At 40.3% G+C, this 19,131-nt stretch overlaps 1 protein-coding gene across 1 annotated transcript in view; it reads right to left on the minus strand.

Moving 5' to 3' along the window:
- Positions 1 to 9,816: 9,816 nt before the first annotated feature.
- Positions 9,817 to 19,131, minus strand: part of LOC109430169 (repressor of RNA polymerase III transcription MAF1 homolog) — a 52,980-nt gene continuing 43,665 nt past the window's right edge. Inside the window, exon 4 of the mRNA XM_019706214.3 lies at positions 9,817 to 18,529. Coding sequence (XP_019561759.1) covers positions 18,466 to 18,529 — 64 coding nt within the window. The 3' untranslated portion in view covers positions 9,817 to 18,465. The remainder of the gene's footprint in view (positions 18,530 to 19,131) is intronic.

The raw sequence follows: 19,131 nt of genomic DNA on the forward strand, positions 1-19,131 counted from the left end.
TTAAATAACTAAGTTTTCTAGAGCAAAATAGCTAAAAATAGCGTGTTTTAATTTGTTTATGTCAATTATCTTTGAAACATGCGTAATAAATTAAAATTCTTTCTTTGGCAAAGTTTTGGCCCTTGTTCCACTCTACAATTCGTTCTTTGACGCCAAACTTCTAACTCTTATCGTTTTCTTACAATTTTGATTTAAACGTGCGGCAAAGTGCGCAAAAAAGTGCTTACCATGAAGATTGCAAATTTATGATCTAAAATGCGACATTTAAATCGAAATTTCAAGAAAACGATAAGAGATAGAAGTTTGATGTCAAAGAACAAATTGTAGAGTGGGACAGGGGCCACAACTTTGCCAAAGAAAGAATTTTAAATTATTACGCATTTTTCAAAGATAATTGGCAAAAACAAATTAAAACACACAACTTTTAAGCTATTTTCTGTAGAAAACTTAGTTATTTAACTAAACCAATCGGTTCAAAGATGCCATTTGTTAGAAAATTCAATAATCTTTCGAATAAGGGCAAAAAAACTGCGATAAGTTTGACCATTTCAAAGTTATAGCCAGTAAAAGCAACAAGAGTCAAAAACATGGGGAGTTCAATAACTACGTAACGGTTGAGATTTGACCATATGCGTAGAACAATTTTTTTCACCATTTATGGTCCTCTATCACCCTTTAAAAAGTTTGCACTCACGAACCTAACACCCTGTATAAATGTGTTTTGAAGGAAAGTAACAACATAGCTGCCAATAAATTGAAAAGGTTATGGAATGCATATTAAAAATAGACCAATTTACTGAAAAATCGTAAAATAAATGAAATCGGTATAACTTTTTCTATTGTCAAAAATTTTAAGTTAAGTCAAACGTTTTGCAGAGTTCATTATAAGAGTCATAAATGGACAAAATTTCATTGCAATCGGTTCATTGAATCCGGAGATATAACAGCTCAAAGTTGGCTATCGGATATTTATAAAATCTTCATAACTTCGTGGAGAATAGTCCGATATTTTCCAAATTTGGACCACTGATACACAACTAGTTGAAGAACTCTCAGTAAAAATTTGAGAATATTTGATGCACTTTTGGAAAAGTTACAGCTAGTTGAACATTTTTTGAAGAGTGAAAATTTTGCCTGTCCCGATCATTTTGTCTATCCCCTGTACCTCATGCTTCCATCGCCAGCTAAGAGTTGATGTATCGCGTCAGCTATACCCAAGGTGGTATCCCCTTCAGCGCGATGAAGGGAGCGACCCCAGTAAGGTAATCTACTGAAAACCTTCAATCACCGAGAAAAGTAGAAGTAGAGCAAACGGATGGATTCAATGACAACAGATCCGGCAACAAATTAAGGACAACGATGGGATATCGGATCATGGAACGTCAGAACTTTGTAAGAATCCGCACGCGGTGGGTTCCTGACTCGTGAACTGCAGAATGTCGGCTATACAGGAGATACGCTGGCTGGCACAAAACTGAAAAACGCGAATTGCGAACAGTGGATTCCATAGTCAACAGTTCATTCAAGTCCTACATTTACGATAGTGGCGGCGAAAAGACAGAGTGTGGAGTTGGCTTTATAGTGATCGGAAAGCAGCGTTATTCGGTGGAAGCCGATAAGCGACCGATTTTCTGTGTTAAGAATGAGGGGCGAATATGCACTACAGCATCTATTCGTCAACAAAAGATAAACCCGCTGACATGAAGGATGAGTTCTATGAGAGCCTTGGTAAGACCTACGGAGAGTGCCCAAAACAAGACGTCAAAATAGTTATCGAAGATGCAAATGCGCAGATCGACAGAGAAAGTTTCTTTTGACCTGCCATTGGAGCAGAAAGCCTTCATTTCGTTACCAACGATAATGGTCTGCACTTTGTGATATTCGCTGTTGCTAGAGGGATGCGCAGAGGCTTTGTGTCACATGTGCCGACATGTGTCGAAACAATCACGGGAGTCTTCTTACGAGCGAGCGTGAGGTGGTCGAGAGGTGGCGGCAGCTTTACGATGAGCACCTCAATGGCAACGTTGCGCAAGTACCGAAGGTAGCGTGGTAATAGATCTAGGAGTACGTGCACAGGACGAAAGACTTCCGGCCCCTGACCTCCAAGAGATTGGGGAGGAGGTTGGCCGGTTGAAAAACAACAAAGCCGCTGGAGCAGATCAACTACCAAGCGAGCTTCCAAAATTCGGTGGAGAAGCACTGGTGAGAGCAACACTGGGTCATTACCCAAATTTGGGAGGAGGAAGTATTACCGGAGGAATGGATGGAAGGTATCGTATGTCCCATCTACAAAAATGGCGACAAGTTGGATTGCGGGAACACTGCTGAGTGCTGCCTTCCAGATACTCTCTCAAATTTTATGCCGCCGTCTATCACCGATTGCAAGAGAGTTCGTTGGGCACTATCATGCTGGATTCATGGGTAAACGCGCTACAACGGATCACATGTTCGCCATCCGCCAGGTGTTGCAGAAATGCCGCGAATACAACGTGCCCACACATCACTTGTTCATCGATTTTAAATCGGCGCATGATCGAATCGCTCGAGACCAGCTATGGAAGATCATGCACGAATACGGATTCCCGAATAAACTGATACGGTTGATCAAGGCGACGATGGATCGAGTGATGGGACACTCTCGAGTCCCTTCGAATCTCGCAAAGGGTTACGGCAAGGTGATGGTCTTTCGTGCTTGCTGTTCAACATTGCTTTGGAGGGTGTAATAAGAAGAGCGGGGATAAACACGAGTGGGACGATTTTCACGAAGTCCGTTCAGCTGCTTGGTTTCGCTGATGATATTGATATTATGGTAGCACGTAAATTTGAGACGATGGCGGAAACGTACAACCGACTAAAGAGTGAAGCCAGGCAAATCGGATTAGTCATTAATGTGTCGAAGACAAAATACATGATGGCAAAGGGCTCCAGGAACAAATCAGTGCGCCCGCCTCCCCGAATTTCTATCGATTGTGATGAAATCGAGACGGTTGAAGATTTCGTGTGCTTGGTTCACTGGGGACCGCCGACAACGACACCAGCAGAGAAATTCAGAGACGCATTACACAGCGTAACAAAAATTAACTTTTTGTCTGTCTCAAGAGCAAACTTATGTGTCTCCGAAGGATTTTGGGCCGCTGAATCCAAATCCGGGCTCAGATTTGCTCTAACACGTCACAATTTTAAGCTATACCTCAATTTATAGGGCAAAATATGCGATTTTGGGCTTTTTTGACTGCAAGCCATTAAGCAAGGAAATATTTTTTTTAAGCAATCAAAAGGTTAATTGGTCAATTAACATCTAAATCAACGACTCATGCAAAATATTTCGTTTTACCAAATCGAATTTGATAGTTTTAAGCGATTTATGTGAGGTACGATATTTCCCATACAAGTCACCCTCCAAAAGTTGCATGCAAGTTTTCATACTAACATAAAATGCTTAAATCTATCAAATGTGATTAGGTAAAACGAAATATTTTGCATGAGTTGTTATTTAGATGTTAATTGACCAATTAAACTTTTGATTGCTTAAAAAAAATATTTCCTTGCTTAATGGCTTGCAGTCAAAAAAGCCCAAAATCGTATATTTTGCCCTATAAATTGAGGTATAGCTCAAAATTGTGTTGTGTTGGAGCAAATCTGAGCCGGGATTCGGATTCAGCGGCCCAAAATCCTTCGGAGACACATAAGTTTGCTCTTGAGACAAAATAATGTTGCGCAGTGTTATGGTAGGAAATCGAGCTTACTTTGGACTCCGTAGAACTCTACGATCGAACAAAGTTCGCCGTCACACGAAGTTAACTATCTAAAAAAACGCTGATTAGACCGGTAAGGGGCCGTCCATTAATTACGTAAGGGTTTATGGGGGGAGGGGGGTTTGAGAAATCTTACGCGTCATACAAAAATATTTGGGCTTTCATACAAAAAAATCTTACAAGGGGGGGTGGGGGTGTCGAAAAATCGTGAAAATTGCCTTACGTAATAAATGGACAGCCCCTAATCCTTTATGGGCACGAAGCAAGGACCATACGTGAAGAGGACCAACGCGCCCTTGGAGTTTTCGAACGGAAGGTGTTGCGTACCATCTACGGCGGATGGAAGACGGGACTTGGAGAAGGCGAATGAACCACAAGCTGTATCAGCTGCTGAGAGAACCAACCATCGCCCACACCGCTAAAATCGGGAGGCTACGGTGGACGGATCACGCCATCAGGACGTCGGATAGCAACCCGACTAAAATGGTTCTCTAGAGAGTCATCCGACCGGTACAAGAAGACGTGGAGCGCAGCGAGCTAGGTAGGTCGACCAAGTGGAGGACGATCTGCGAACCCTACGTAGAGTGCGGACTGGGGGCAAACAGCCATTGGCGTAGCTAGGATTATTTTCTGGAAGGGGCTCACGGGCGGCCTGACTTGTAGTGACTTTTAAGCGGGATGGGCGCTCGATATGTGAATATGAAAATCGGCATTGCAGTTTTGAGGAATCGAAATGACTGTTTTAGATTTGTTCATAGTTTCGTGAACTATATGAGTGTCACTAATTCCTCCAGGATTTTTTTCCATAGCTTGTTGCAGCGATTCCATCGTGGATTCCTCAAGAGATTTCTTCAAGAATTCACCCAGACATATCTTCGAGGATTTGTCCTGGGATATCTTTAGTGGTTCCTCCTCTTTGAGGTTTCCTTCAGGAATTTCTCCAGAGATCCTTCAAGGTATTTCTTCAGAGATATCTACAGGGATTTGTCCATATATTACTTCCAGAATTCCGCTAGAAATTGCTCCAATAATTCCATCTGGAATGTTTCGAAGTTTTTTTGCAGGAATTTATTCATAAAATTCTTTCAGAAAATTATACCAGCGATTATTTGAAAATAATCCAGGAGTTGCTTAAAACATTTGTACAAAAAATTCTTTATGGGTTCATACAAGTATTCCTTCAATAAGGGGGCATCCATTTAGTACGTCACGCTAAAAATGGGAATTTTCAACCCCCCCCCCCCCTTCGTACGGGTTTTTCCTATACTTAACACATTGCTTGTCACACTTTCCAGAACCCCCCCTCCCCCCTCTAAGCGTGACGTACTTTATGGATGCCCCCTAATAGGACAGATCGGTGAAGTACTAGATTTGTAGTAATGAGCTGAATTTTAGTATGGTGAGAAGGTCAATTCTCCGTTTCTGCAATGAAATAGTGCAAAAAGCGTGGGTATTATGATTCCTTGCCTAATTTAATGCTGTTTGAACAAAACTTTGGGCAACAGTTTTGTTGTTTTCTCCATTTCTTGCAACATAAACAACATAGTTATCCAAAGTTTTGCTCAAACAGCATCAAATTAGGCAAGGAATCATAATACCCACGCTTTTTGCACTATTTCATTGCAGGAACGGAGAATTGACCTTCTCACCATACTAAAATTCAGCTCATTACTACAAATCTAGTACTACACCGAACGTGCCCCATTCGTCCAGAAATTACTACAGACATGGATTTCTTCAGATTTTTTTTCCAGGGATTCCTACAAAAATGCTTCCAGGAATTCACTAAGAAAGCTTTCCTGAGATTCCCTAAGGAATTCCTCATGGGGTTTCTTCAGAAATTTCTGCAGGGAATCACCCGTGAATTCCTTCTATAATTCTTTCAGGAACAACTTCCGGGATTATTTTAAAAATGCCTGCAAGAACTCTTCTTGGGATTTCTTAAGAAACTCCTCCAGGAATTAATCCAGGATTTCAGGATTTCCTCATGAATTTCAGCAATTTCTTCAGTAACTCCTTCTGAAAATCCCTCAGAAATTGAACTCCGGGAATTCCTCAAGGGACTCCTCCGGGAACTGCTCAAGGTATTTCTCCAAATATTCCTCTAGGAATTCTTTCAGGATTCCTCTGAGAATTCCTGCATGGATTCCTCTAAAAATTTCTACAGGGATTCGTCCAGGAATTCCTCTAGAGGTTCCTCTAGGAATTCCGCCAGGAATTCCACCAGGGATTTCTCCTGCAATTGTTCCAGTGTGTCTTTAAGGAAATTCTCCAGGAATTCCTTCAGGGATTGCTAATGGAATTTATGCAGGGAGTCCTCCAGGAACCCCTCTAGAAATTTCTTAACCTTCCAGGACGCGTGCCATCAAGCAACCGAAACTGCACCGCACTCGCGCTGTATACGACGAGTGAGGTTTTTTGGTAGTGTTGTACTTTTTACAGAATTATCCCAGAATTATCTCAGGAATCCCTACAGGAATTCCTTCAGAAAAAATTATCGCAGTTCCTCCAGGAATTTCTCCAGGGATTCCTTAAGAAACTCCCCCAGGAATTTCTCAAGAGTTAGTCCAGGAATTACTCTCAGAATTTCTCCAAGGATTCCTGGCATAAATTCCTCCTGAAATTCCTATAGAAATTTCTTCAGGAATTATGCCAGGTATTCCTCCAGGCATTCCTTAAGGATTTCATCCAAGCATTTCTCCGTGAATTCCTCCAGGAATTCCACCAAGAATTTCTCCAGGAATTATTCTAGGTAAATTCAGAAATTTTTCCAGGGATTCATTAGGAAATTTTACCAGGAATTTCTCCCCCAGGGATTCCTGTAGAGATACCGTCAGGAATTTTTCCAAGGATACTCCAAAAGTTGACCCAGGAATACACCAGGAATTCTTCTGGGATTCCTCTGAGGATTCTTCCAGAGATTCCTCCAGGAATTCCTTCGATGATTCCTCTAGTATTACCTCCAGAAATCCTCCAAGAATTCCTCCATAAATTGCTCTAGCAATTCCTCCTGGAATTTCTCGGGAAATTCCTCCAGATATTCATCTGGAAATTCCTCTAGGAATTTCTTCAGAAATTTCTCCAGGGATTCTTTCCAAAACTCCTTTCAAGAGTCCTCCAGGAATTAATTCAAGGATTCCTCCAGGAATTCTCCCTGAAATAGTTCCACGAAATTGCCCCAAGAATTCCTCCAGGGATGTATCCAGGAATTCTTCCTGGGTTTCCGACAGGAATTTGTCCAGAAGTTCCGTCAGGCATTTCTCCTGAGGTTCCTCCAAAAAATTTCTTCAGGGTTTTTTTTTCCAAGAATTCCCAAAGAGATTCTTCCAATAATTTCTGTAGATATATCTCTATGGATTCCTTCTGTAATTTCCCAAAAGGGTTCTTCTGAAATTTCTCCAGAGAGTCCTCCTAGAATTCCTCTAGGGTATCATCCAGGAATTCATCCAGGGCTTCCTTCAGGATATCTTGCTCCGGCTATTCTTCTAGAGGTCTCTCCCAGAATTCCTCTAAAGGTTTCATCAGGAATTCATCTAGGAATTTATCCAGGGATTGTCCAAGGCATTCGTCCAGGAATTTCTCCAAGGATGCCCCCAAGAAATCCTTCAATTATTTCTTCAGAAATTCATCCAAGAATTTCTCCAGGGGTTCCACCAGGGATTTGTCCAGAAGATTCTCCAGGATTTTCTCCAGAGATTCATCTAGAAATTGCTTCAGGGATTTCTCCAGGAATTCCTTCTGTGATTTCTCAAAGAATTTCTTTTGGGATTTCTCCAGGAATTCGTCCAGAAATTCCTCTCAAAGTATTCATCCAGGATTTTTTCTAGTAATTCTTACAGGGATTCCTGATGCGATTTCTAAGGATTCCTCCAGGAATTCATCCAGGGATTCTTCGAGGCATACTTTCAGAAATGTCTCCAGTATGTACTCCACACATAACTACAGGAATTCCTCTAGGGATTTTTTCAAGCATTCCTTCAGGGACTACTCCGGGAATTCCTGTAGTGATTCCTTCAGAAATTCCTCTCGGGATCTTTTCAAAAATTTATTCAGGGTTGCGTTCAAAAATTTCAGTATTCAAGATTTTTTTCAGGATTTCCTGAAGAGTTTTTGAATTATTTGATGGATTTCTAGAGGAATTGCTCCAGCGATTTGTGTTGGAGTTCTTTAATATAATTTTAGCAAGGAAATTCTCCAAGAAGTCATCTAGGTATTCTTTCAAACCTGTGGAGCGGACCTGGTGTGGTGGTTAGAGCACAAGACTATCACGCCGAGGACCTGGGATCGAATCCCACTCCCGACATACTCACATAATGTGGGTTCTTCCTTCGGAAGGGAAGTAAAGCGTGGGTCCCGAGATGAACTAGCCTAGGGTTAAAAATCTCGTTATTACAGACAAAAAAAAAATTCTTTCAAATTTATCCTCGAGAAATCTTAAAGCAGGTCATCCACAGATTTATTCAGGAATCCATCCATAAATTTCTTCAAGAATACTCCCTGCTGTTCCTGCACAGTAGATTCCTCATAAAATCGTCCTGCGATTCTTTCAGAAATATATCCTGTGATTCTTACACAGTCACTGTAACTAAATATATAAGTGCTTACATGCTAGAAGCGCTTTCGGACATTTCTAAAGGTAATCCTTCAGGAATTAATCCAGAGAAGATTATTTCGGAATTCTCCCAAGAACTGTCCAGGAATTCCTCCAGGGGAATTCCAGGATTTTTCTCAGGAAATACATCCAAGAAATTCTTCAAGAATCGGCAAGCCTCGTTAGATAAATGTACGACTCGTGCTGTAAAAATCTTAATTCTGCACCTTGTTACGTAAACTACTAATAACTTCTTCAATGAACATTTGAATTTGTGCATTGTTCGATAGATACGCAAATACTCGATGCCCAAGAAAGTCAATGAAATGTATAGTTACTGACTAGAAATCACCTTCAGCATGGTTCTAATGAATACACTTGCGTTTACGCTTCAGCTATATGGGCCCTTAATAATGTGATATCTATTTTATCTGAGGCTCCAAAAACTTCTGCTGTATTCCATTTCAAATTCTAACAGATTTTTTTTTCATGATATTGATATGCATTTATCCAAGCATATATCAATATTATTCTGTAATGCTGCTAGAAATTTCAGAACTCCTTTAGGATACCCAAAAAAGAATTCCTTTGAAAATTTATGATTTCATTATTCGGCGATTCAAAAAAGAAGTCGTACAAAGCATTGCCATTTATATATGTAATTCTAATTCGTATTTCTGGTATCATAATTCCAAACATATCATAATTCCATATTGGACAATGATATTGTAAAGTGTGACAAGTTGAGAATAGTCTCCAATAATTATCAATTTAAACACATATTATGCCAAATCAATGCAATGTCTATTATAGATCTATGTCTATCATTAACACAGTGGCTCTCAGATTTTTTCTAATTTCTATACATAAAGTCATGAAAAATTTCTGGAGGGCCTGCTGGATTCTGGGGGGGGGGGCTGCCCCCCCAGACCCCCCTTCTAGCTACGCCAATGCAAACAGCCATGGACCGAGTGGAATGGAGACGACTACTATGTACACTACGTTAGACTGGAACCCAGCAGGACATCGCAGCAGAGGCAGGCCCAGAGGCTCATGGCGGCGCAGCCTCAATAACGAAATCAAGCAAGCCGACAGAAATTTGACCTGACCACAGGTCAAGGCGATGACTGCCAATCGCCCAGGATGGAAATCTTTCAATTCGGCCCTCTGCACCACCGTGGGTGCCCAGGACTGAAAGTAGATTTGAGGTTCAGGAATCGTCACTGGGGAACAGGATAAACATAGTGGATGACGGGACGGTCAAGCAGAGCAGTGGAACCACCAACAATTGGTGAGGTTAAAAAGTCCCTTAGCCCTTATTGGCTTATGCACATAATATTGGGCCATGGTTTTCCGGCAAGCCTGATTAGGCTGATACATGCAACACTGACTGCATGGCACGAAGCATTTGGATACCCGCGGATGTAAAAGGGAGGTTGTGATATTAAATGAACACCAAACACATCGATATTTGGGTTTTCCTATCCACTTTATATTACCATTTAAATTTTCTCTGTGTAATATGATGTTTTTATGTTTCGTAATTCAATAAAAAGTACTTCCTAATTAAAGAGAATATTATTTTCCGTATCATTAGAAACAACAATGCATGTCAGTAAGTGTGGTTGTGTTTTCTAATATTAAGAGTTTGTTTTATAATTCTTCATTATTTATTTTTTTTTGCATTAAGCATCGCTTTCACCGTCACTTGTTCCTCACTGATTTTGATAACATTACTACGATCAAAATTTACCCCCCTGCTTCCTTCCGTGTGTAATACCATCTATTAGGTCGGATGAGGGGGGAGTGCACATTTGACATCTATTTTAGGTTGTTAATCTGTACGTTTGTTTGTAATATAGAAAGATCTCGTTTTGTTTTATATTTTAGATGCTAAACTGGATGGAAATTAGTTACTCGAAAAAAAAAACAAAAATGTATCAACACGCTTAAACGCATCGTGCGTCGACGGTTTCAATGGGTGTATTCATGGTTGAATCAGGCCCTAACTTGGAAGCAATTTGGGTCTGTAAAGTTAAATTGTAATTAATTCCTTCATCAACGCTGTTCTCGATATTTTTAAGGTACTGTTTTATGCCGCCCTGACGTTGATGCCGGCGGCATCAACATTGTTGCACAATTTTACTCGGTCAATAGTGTTTTACAAAACCAACCATCTTATCGGGCTTCATCGACCTTCTCTCTGGACGATGAAGCCTCGGCGCTAGCTTATCACCTCCACCGCGTGGTAATGAGTTTCGAGACGCTTTCAATCATCCGTACCAATACACCAAACGGTAGTAGAACGTGACTCAATGTTCATTTTTTTCATTATTTGTCGGAAGCAGGTTCACTGCTGCGACGGTTCGTTCTAGGGATTTACAATATAAATATGAGATCATATTGTTGTAGGATTGTGATGCTCGACCACGATATTAAATGTGCCGAATGGTTTGGTAAGGATGGCGTCTCAGAAAAATCATTACAGTATAACATGTGAAAAGAACCAATCTACTAAATCATTTGTGGGGTCTCCCGTTACCCCGTATTAATTGTCTATTATCCTGAGTGACTTCATATCAAATGACTGTATGCCAAACGGGGTAGAGATTTCAGCCTTCCCACAATTCACGCTACACTTCGCTCGCACAACGCTCCAGCTGTTCAAAAAAGCTGAGCTCAGATGTTTATTATAATTTATATGACGCGGAAAAAAGTGAAATCGGAAGCCGGTGGATGGATGGTCGGTTGATTGGCCGGCTACGAACGCTGATGATATTACACGGCCGGAGTCAACACCACTATCGATAAAGCGCTCCATCGAGCTCCATCGTCCGAGACCGTAGCTAAGCAGCAGCTATGCACAGCAGCAGCAAAGATGCATACATACTAGTGTCGACAACCTATGTCTGTCTACGCCGCGTTTGTGTGCTCACGAAAACGTGCCACAATCGCGTGCGGCGGCAGTAGCAGACATGCTGCGCTAGCGCTAGTAGTTCCCAGAAGTGCGAGGATATAACGATGGTGAAGGAGGCCGGTTCAATGGAGGCCTGGTGGTAGGTAATGCAATAGCAGCACGTGACTCATGCATGCGTTTGCTGAATCTGAGCGAAGCGCGAGTGCGTCGTTGTCGTTGCCGTCTGGCGATCGACTTATTCAGCTCTCCGTCAACAGTCCGTCCGTCTGTCATTGGGACCCCGATTGGGTAATAAATGTTCGAGAGCATTGCCTTTTCTGTTGTTGTTAAATTGGCATTTACCTTGCACGGCTTTTGGAGCCATACGATGTTGAAGTCTAGCTCGTAAACTCGTTTCAGCGTTTGTGGCAGATATGCTTCCATGTGACAGGGGCGATAGACATAGCTGACCCGGAGAACTGATCGCTTTGCTTCCAAAAACCTAAAAAAACTGGTTGAACGTATACGAAAAACATTTACTTTTGGTGAACCAGAAATCTTTGAATGCTTGGATCAGAAACAAGCTAGGCTCATGAATTTGATTTTGAAACACTTGAACTGCTTTGGATATATTCCTATAGCACATACTCTCTCTCTCTTCTTGGCGTAACGTCCTCACTGGGACAAAGCCTGCTTCTCAGCTTAGTGTTCTATGAGCACTTCCACAGTTATTAACTAAGAGCTTCCTCTGCCAATGACCATTTTGCATGTGTATATCGTGTGGCAGGCACGAAGATACTCTATGCCCAAGGAAGTCAAGGAAATTTCCTTTACGAAAAGATCCTGGACCGACCGGGAATCGAACCCGTCACCCTCACCATGGTCATGCTGAATACCCGTGCGTTTACCGCCTCGGCAATATGGGCCCTATAAATACATACAATACACTGCAAATTTTATTTGCTGGTATTCAGTAAATTTGGCTGATTTTTTGTGATGATTACATTTGGTAATACGAATTCACTGAATATCAGCAATTATTTTTTAACTTGCAATTTTGATAGTTGATCAGCAACGTTGTGCTGAAATTCAGTAAAAATGTTGCTGAAATTAAGCAATTTATTTAGCTAATTTTTTTTGTACCGGAAGCATTTCAAAAAATTTGGTGTGTGGGGTTTCAAAAAAATTAGGAAAGCAGTTTGTGTTTATTCTAATATGTTTCACACTCCACATTAAGAAAAACTCCATTTTGTAACAGTCGTGGAGATCCTGGTCGCACGCCACACGAACATTCCTTCCCTTCTTCGATAACCGCAAGGACGTGGCCGGCACCGTTAATGATTTAATAATGTTTAAGAATGGTAAGCTAGTTCCGTTTGTTGGTTCTTTGTGCAGTTTCGATAATTCTAATCAATCACGGAGTAGCAACTACGAATTGTATGGTTGTCTATGCTCATTGCTCATGCTCATTCCAAATAGTTTCAGACACATTTATGAAACGAATCAAATATTTTAATGGCCGATTTTTTCACCCTGGCTTAGGCGTTAAACCAGGTTTAACTATATGGGTAAGCCTGGCTTACCAGTTAAGCCGAGGTGAAGAAATCGGCCCTAACTTCACTAAATAGCACTATTAGTTGAAGTTATATTTGATTTGTATCTATAGTTTAAGGCTTCGGAATACAAATCCAAGTAAGCTTTCTGATAGGTTAACCTTCCAGAGAGGGCAACCTCGTAAAATGTATAATTCTGCGGTATAATGCTTTCTTCCCATATCCCATCAGCATCCTATTTATGGGATGGTATTTCTGAGATTTACACAATGTTTAAGCATTATGTGTGTAGGTGGCGAAAATGATAAATATTTGAAATAAATTCGATGCGTTGACATCTCCATCATGCTCTAGTCGGGAGTTATCTTACCACATAACGCTGCTGTTTGTTTTGCTAATATCTCACATAAATTTAGATATTTTCTGCAAATGTTGTCTATTATTGTGATTAGTGGGAAATCGTCCCACCAGATGGCGCTGGGGTGAACATTAGCGTGGGACACGAGAAGACATTTTACTCCTGTACACTTTTTGAGTTCCATTTTGGCCCCATATCAACTATGCAAAATTTCAGCTCGATCGGAGAAACTATATTTTAGCGCCAGCCGTTTTAAGTTTTCATACGATTTACTATGGGGGAAATCACTTTTTCAAAGAAAAATCGCCACAGGTCGCCCCTAAACCCCTAAAAATATATCGATGAATGATTTCTGTTGGAAATTTTACGAGGAAAAAACCCTCTGAAGACCGCAAAGCGATCAAAGGCATGTGGAAAAAGTTATTGACTGAAAGCCGAATGGCATGCCAACGCTGTTTAACATGTAAGGAATAACAATAAATAATAAAATCTCGTCATTTTATCGATTGGGTAAGGCTTAATAACTTTTTCCACGAATGTCGCATCGCTTTGCGGTCTTCGGAGGTCTGATTCCTCGTGAAGTTATCTACATAAATCATTCAGCGACTTATTTTCAGGGATCAATGGGTGACCTCAAGCGATTTTTCTTTGAAGAAGTAAATTTCCCCCATGGTAAATCGTATGAAAAACTAAGAATGGCTGGCGCTAAAATATAGTTTCTTTGATCAATCTGCAATTTTGCACAATTGATATGGCACCAAAATGGTACTCAAAAAGTGTACAGGAGTTGAAGTTTTTCCATTTTTTATATTTTCCCATATAAACCGTGTACCAGGCTAGTGAACATAACTGCGTTCAATGATATCTCGGGTCTGTAAAAGGTCATAAAGATGGTTTATACGACAAAACTGAATTCAAGTAAGTGAGAACCGTCTGTCGAGTATATGTATGTTCCGTGCCAAACTGTTACATTCGATGGCGATGTTGTGTGGATGTTTTGAATCACTGTCAACTCGGACCCCATTTGTTCAGGGATTTCTGCGGGGATACTTCAGTAATACATCTAAAAGTTGCTCCAGGGTTTTTTCATGAACTTTACCGCGAACGCTGCTAGGAGTTTTTCTAAAAAGATTCTCATAAGAACTTTTCCAGAATTCCTCCTAAAAATTTTCAAGATTTTTATTCATTCCTTCTGGGATTCATTTCGGGATACATACATTCAAAGATACCCCAGTTATTCCTTCAACTTCAAGGATTCGTTCCGGGATACTGTTACAAATACCTCCACACTGAGCCAACTCTTCCGATCATAGTTATATATCAGTCCTATATTACTGCACTATTCGAATATCATATGAATCTGTCCCTGCAGGGATTCTTACAGAGAATTTCTCTGTGATTTTTACTGAGATTATTCCAGAATTTTCTCCCGAAATATCTTCATGGATTCCTCCAGTGATACTTTTAGAAATTTATAAAGAAATTGACCCTTTTTTTAAGAGCTCCTTTATAAGGCTTTTTCGGACAGTCGCATAGGATTTTCCAAAAGATTTCTTTTGTGTTTCTTCACAGTCTTCTTGGAATTTCTCGCAGGGTTCCTCTGCTCAAAAACCGTTATAAAATTCCTTACTGGATTTTTATCCGGACTGTCTAGGGATACTTGCAGGAGTTCGACCCAATGTTATTACCGCGATTTCTTCCAGTGTTCCTTCATAGCTTTTCGGTCTTAATTCTTCCAGGAATCTCCCCAAAGATTTTCTTCAAAATTCTGTTCGGAATTATTACAGATATTTACTTGGAATTCCTCTCGATTTTTTTCCTCCGTTCCTTATGGTATTCTTCCAGAGATTCCACTTAGAATAGTTCTGACCAATGCATTCCTTCATGGTTTCCGGAAAGGGTTCGATTCTATATTAATTCCGCGATTCCTTCCAATGTTTCTTCAGGTTTCTTCTGGTCCAGAAATTCTCCTACTGTTCTCGGGATTCCATTCGGGATTACTACAGAGTAATTTTCGTAAATTCCTCCCGGATTATTACAGATATATTCTGGAGTTCCTCCCGGGTTCCTTTTGGGTCTTTTTCAGAGATAATTCTAGATTTACTTTCCGAAGGCATTCCTTCAGAGATTCTGGAAAAATTCGCTTCCTTCCAGTGTTCCTCAGATTTTTTTTTTGGTCCAGCGATTCTCTTGGGTTCGAACCAGGTATTCCTCCAGGAATTCCTTTTGGGGTTTCTACACAGATTTTTCTGAAAATTTCTTCCAGATTTCTGTCTGGGGTTCCTACAGGAATTCCTTCAGGTGCTTCTCAGAGGATTTCTTCCGGAATTCTTCCTGGGGTTTCCAATTGTAAGAAATCTTGGGCGTAAACGGATAACTGTTTTCTGTTCTCGGGACTCCGTTTGGGATTATTAGAGATATTTTCGAGAATTCCCCCTCTCATGGATTCCTTTTGAGTCTTTTTCAGGGATAGTTCCCGGAATTCTTCCAGAGATTCTACTCAAAATAGTTCTAGATTTACTTTTCGGAGAGAACGAAAGATTCGATTCTTTCCAGTGTTCCTTCAGGTTTCCTCCGGTTCAGAGTTTCTCCTGGGTTAGAACCAGAGATTCCTCCTTTAGGGGTTTCTCCAGAGATTTTTCTCAAGATTTCTAACGGAATTCCATCTGGAGTTCCTCCAGAAAGTCGTATCAGTGCTCCTTCGTGTATTTCTTCCGCAATTCTTCCTGGGGTTTCCAATTGTGAGACGTCTTGGGCGTTACCGCATTACTGTTTACTGTGAGCAAGCATTCACAAGGGTCAGTCTGAGGCCACTTGAGAAGTTCTTTGCCGGCGAATAGCTGGTTTTCGATAGGGGCCATCAATGATGGATCAACTGTTTACTCTGCATTTGAGCTAGACAGACACATTCCGGGAATGTAACTCATCATCTGATCATACGTTCTATTACAGCTTTCAGTTCAGCGAAAAGAAATAAGCTTTGGCATACAATGCCAGAACACGGTTTTCTGCCGAAATTGATTGGGCTGGCTCTAGTAACGCTTGTTGCTTCAAAATCAAAGTGTACGAATCACAGAAGTTTGTGGCCTTGCACGTGGTACAAGATTGCAGGTAGAGATAGAGGCAGGCCTAGGGGCGCTAGCGCTGAGGAAATGATTAATGTGGATGTTTTCTAAGCATTTGTCGTAAAGTGAAGACATATTGTGCTGCTAACAGGACATTTTACGAACTGCATTTTAGATCTCGTAACTTCGCTTTGTAACGCTCTTACGGGGCCCATCTGTCAAGAAACATGGGCGTTGAAAGAGGCTGTATACTCACAATGCTAGAAATGAACTTCCGAAGAGGATGATCTTGACTAGTATGATTGTGACTACGAGTAGGATTGCTCGCACCAATCTCTAGATTGAATGAACATCAACTATTAAACTTTGTACAGCCCAAACTTGCTAGTTTTAAAACTTCACTTCCATACAGAAACCTTCATCTAACGTGGAGAATTCTTTTCTCTTCAAAACATTTGGAAGCCACTATCTGAAAATCTGAAAAAGATGATCCGAATAAAAGAAATTCTCATTCACAACTTGCAATTTGTACTTCAGCGTTTGTTGACGTCGATCTTAAAATAAGTGACTTATCTCGGAAAAATAAGAACTTTTCTGTGATGAATTCTTTACAACGATCTTTCTGGTTCACGCATATTATCAACCAAAGTTCGTTGGCCTAATTGCTCAAGAATTCAATAAAAAAAACATTTCACATCCAGTGTTAAAGCGCAAAAATGTGTCTTAAAAGTACTAATTCACTGTTTCCTACTGCTACATAAGAACTATCATTCTCTCTTACCAAGCTAATATCACAGAGTACAGTCAATAAAATAGTTCTCACGTGCGGTTCCGCCTCCCGCGCCAAATGCCCGGAAGCGGACGAACCCCGTTCGGATTCCTACCGCCCTATCCTACTGAGTGTACTAGAGTACTGTTGATGGTGGCCAGCGAATATCCACACTAGGAAGCAATCCGGCCTGCCTTTCGGGGCCTTCTCCTAACATCCCTAGGGTGAAGCTTTTCTGTGCTGTGATTTCATGATTGTGCCTCTGCTGGTTTCCAATAATATGATACTTTCCTTCCCTCCCTGCCGTACGTACCCTTCTCGATTTCTTCGATTTGAGAGCAGAAAAGCAACTCGCTAGCCACCAAAAACAGGGGCAATTTCACCAACTGGCGACTGCAGGCTGGAACGAATTTTAGCCGGCCATCTCAGGTTTGCATCATCAACAACGTATCGAATATTCTTGCACGCTTACAATCTAATTTCATTTTTTTTTTGCATTTTTTATGTATTGTTTTACTTCTGCACTATGCCCTAAATTCCTGAGTAGCTTCTAAATTTCGCCCCACTGCAGTCTCAAACGCGTTTTGATTCTATACTTTAGTGTTTCAGGTTAATTGAGTAGATATTATTGTATGTAACTCTGGCCTATGCGAGCGCCAGCACTTGAAGCATCATGGATACATATTGCGTGCGGCGAGTTCTACTTTTGCCGTTTTAGGGGGCCAATGTGTGTGGTGCTCGCATTCATGGATGATCCTCATCGCAGTTTATTGTGCCCTAAAAATCTAGAAAAAAAAAAATGAAAAACCCTTTGTTTGATGTTTCCAGTTGGCTACACATTGCCGGCATCGCGCACTCACGGTTACGTAAATTCTCACACCGCAGCTCTCACCTGCCTTCACGTAACGGTGCTGTGCTGTGTGGTGTGTTACAAAAATTGTTCAAAATGTTTTCTTGTTTGTTTAACTCTATCGGTTACAATTTTCAAGTCAACTTTACTCGATAAAATATTTCATTATAATCGTTTCTTAGCATTACTGTATGTGTGGTGGAACGGGACAAACTTGTTAAGATTGGTTAATTCTTAGTTTTATATCTGTTTTTCTTTTGTTTCGTTATCGGTGCATATGCAAAACACTGAATAAAACTGGTCTAAACGAACTATTATCAATGAAAAAACAAACATTCCTGTTAAGTGTAATCAAGATTTTGGAAAAAAAAAGAGAACAAAAAATGTGAAAATTACTGGTTGGAATTCTGAACTGAGCTACGAGTGCTTATACGATAACACAAAAATATCCTGTCCCACAAAAAGCAAAAAAGTCCAAAATACAAAAGGATTATTTATAATAAAGAGTAACATGGTTGATGTGTTGTAAATTCATCCTCCTTACCAAACTGTCGTTGGCGGTAGGCGTTGGGGGAAATGGTTTGTGATATTTTTCTTATCGGTTCTTTTCTGCTTTTCTTTCGGGTGTTTAGTAGCATTCTTCGTCCTCCATAGCAAAGTCACTGCTGAAGCCAGAATCAGCGTAAACCGAACTGCAGTGACAGATGACATAGAAAGGGAGAGAAAGAAAAATAAACGTGTAAGATTTTTGTAGAGGTTGAAATTGTAGAAATTAATGTCGAATTCGTTTATTCCCGACGGTGCACTGCACCGGTGTAGCAATTGACACCGAAAAAACGAACGGTTTCGGTGCAATTTATTGACAGCTTATGATGGTATTAGTAAGAGCGCGTGAGAGCGTCAATGAAAACAATAAAGCAGTAACAAATTTTGAAAACGACGTAATGGTGAAGCATTGATTATACGTCGTTTTCAAAATTTGTTACTGAAAGGATATCAAAAATAAACATAATCAATGTTTTCATGATTTCCGTGATGAACAAAATTTTATTTAGTTTTATTTTCTACTTTCTATATCCAATTTAACAATTTTAAAAGTTTTCAGTAATCCACTTGAACATGATAAACTTGTAATGATAAATGTTACTTGAAAATTGATATCCAATGTTTTAACACTCCTACATTATTTATCTTCTTCAAATTCTCGTAATATCATATTTTTTCAATTAGAAGCAACTCTTTAGAATTTAACAATTTCCGTTGCCCAATAAAAAAAGGATGCTAACATACAATT

The sequence above is a fragment of the Aedes albopictus genome, chromosome 2 (genome assembly GCF_035046485.1).
Source record: "Aedes albopictus strain Foshan chromosome 2, AalbF5, whole genome shotgun sequence".
NCBI classification, from domain to species: Eukaryota; Metazoa; Arthropoda; class Insecta; order Diptera; family Culicidae; genus Aedes; species Aedes albopictus.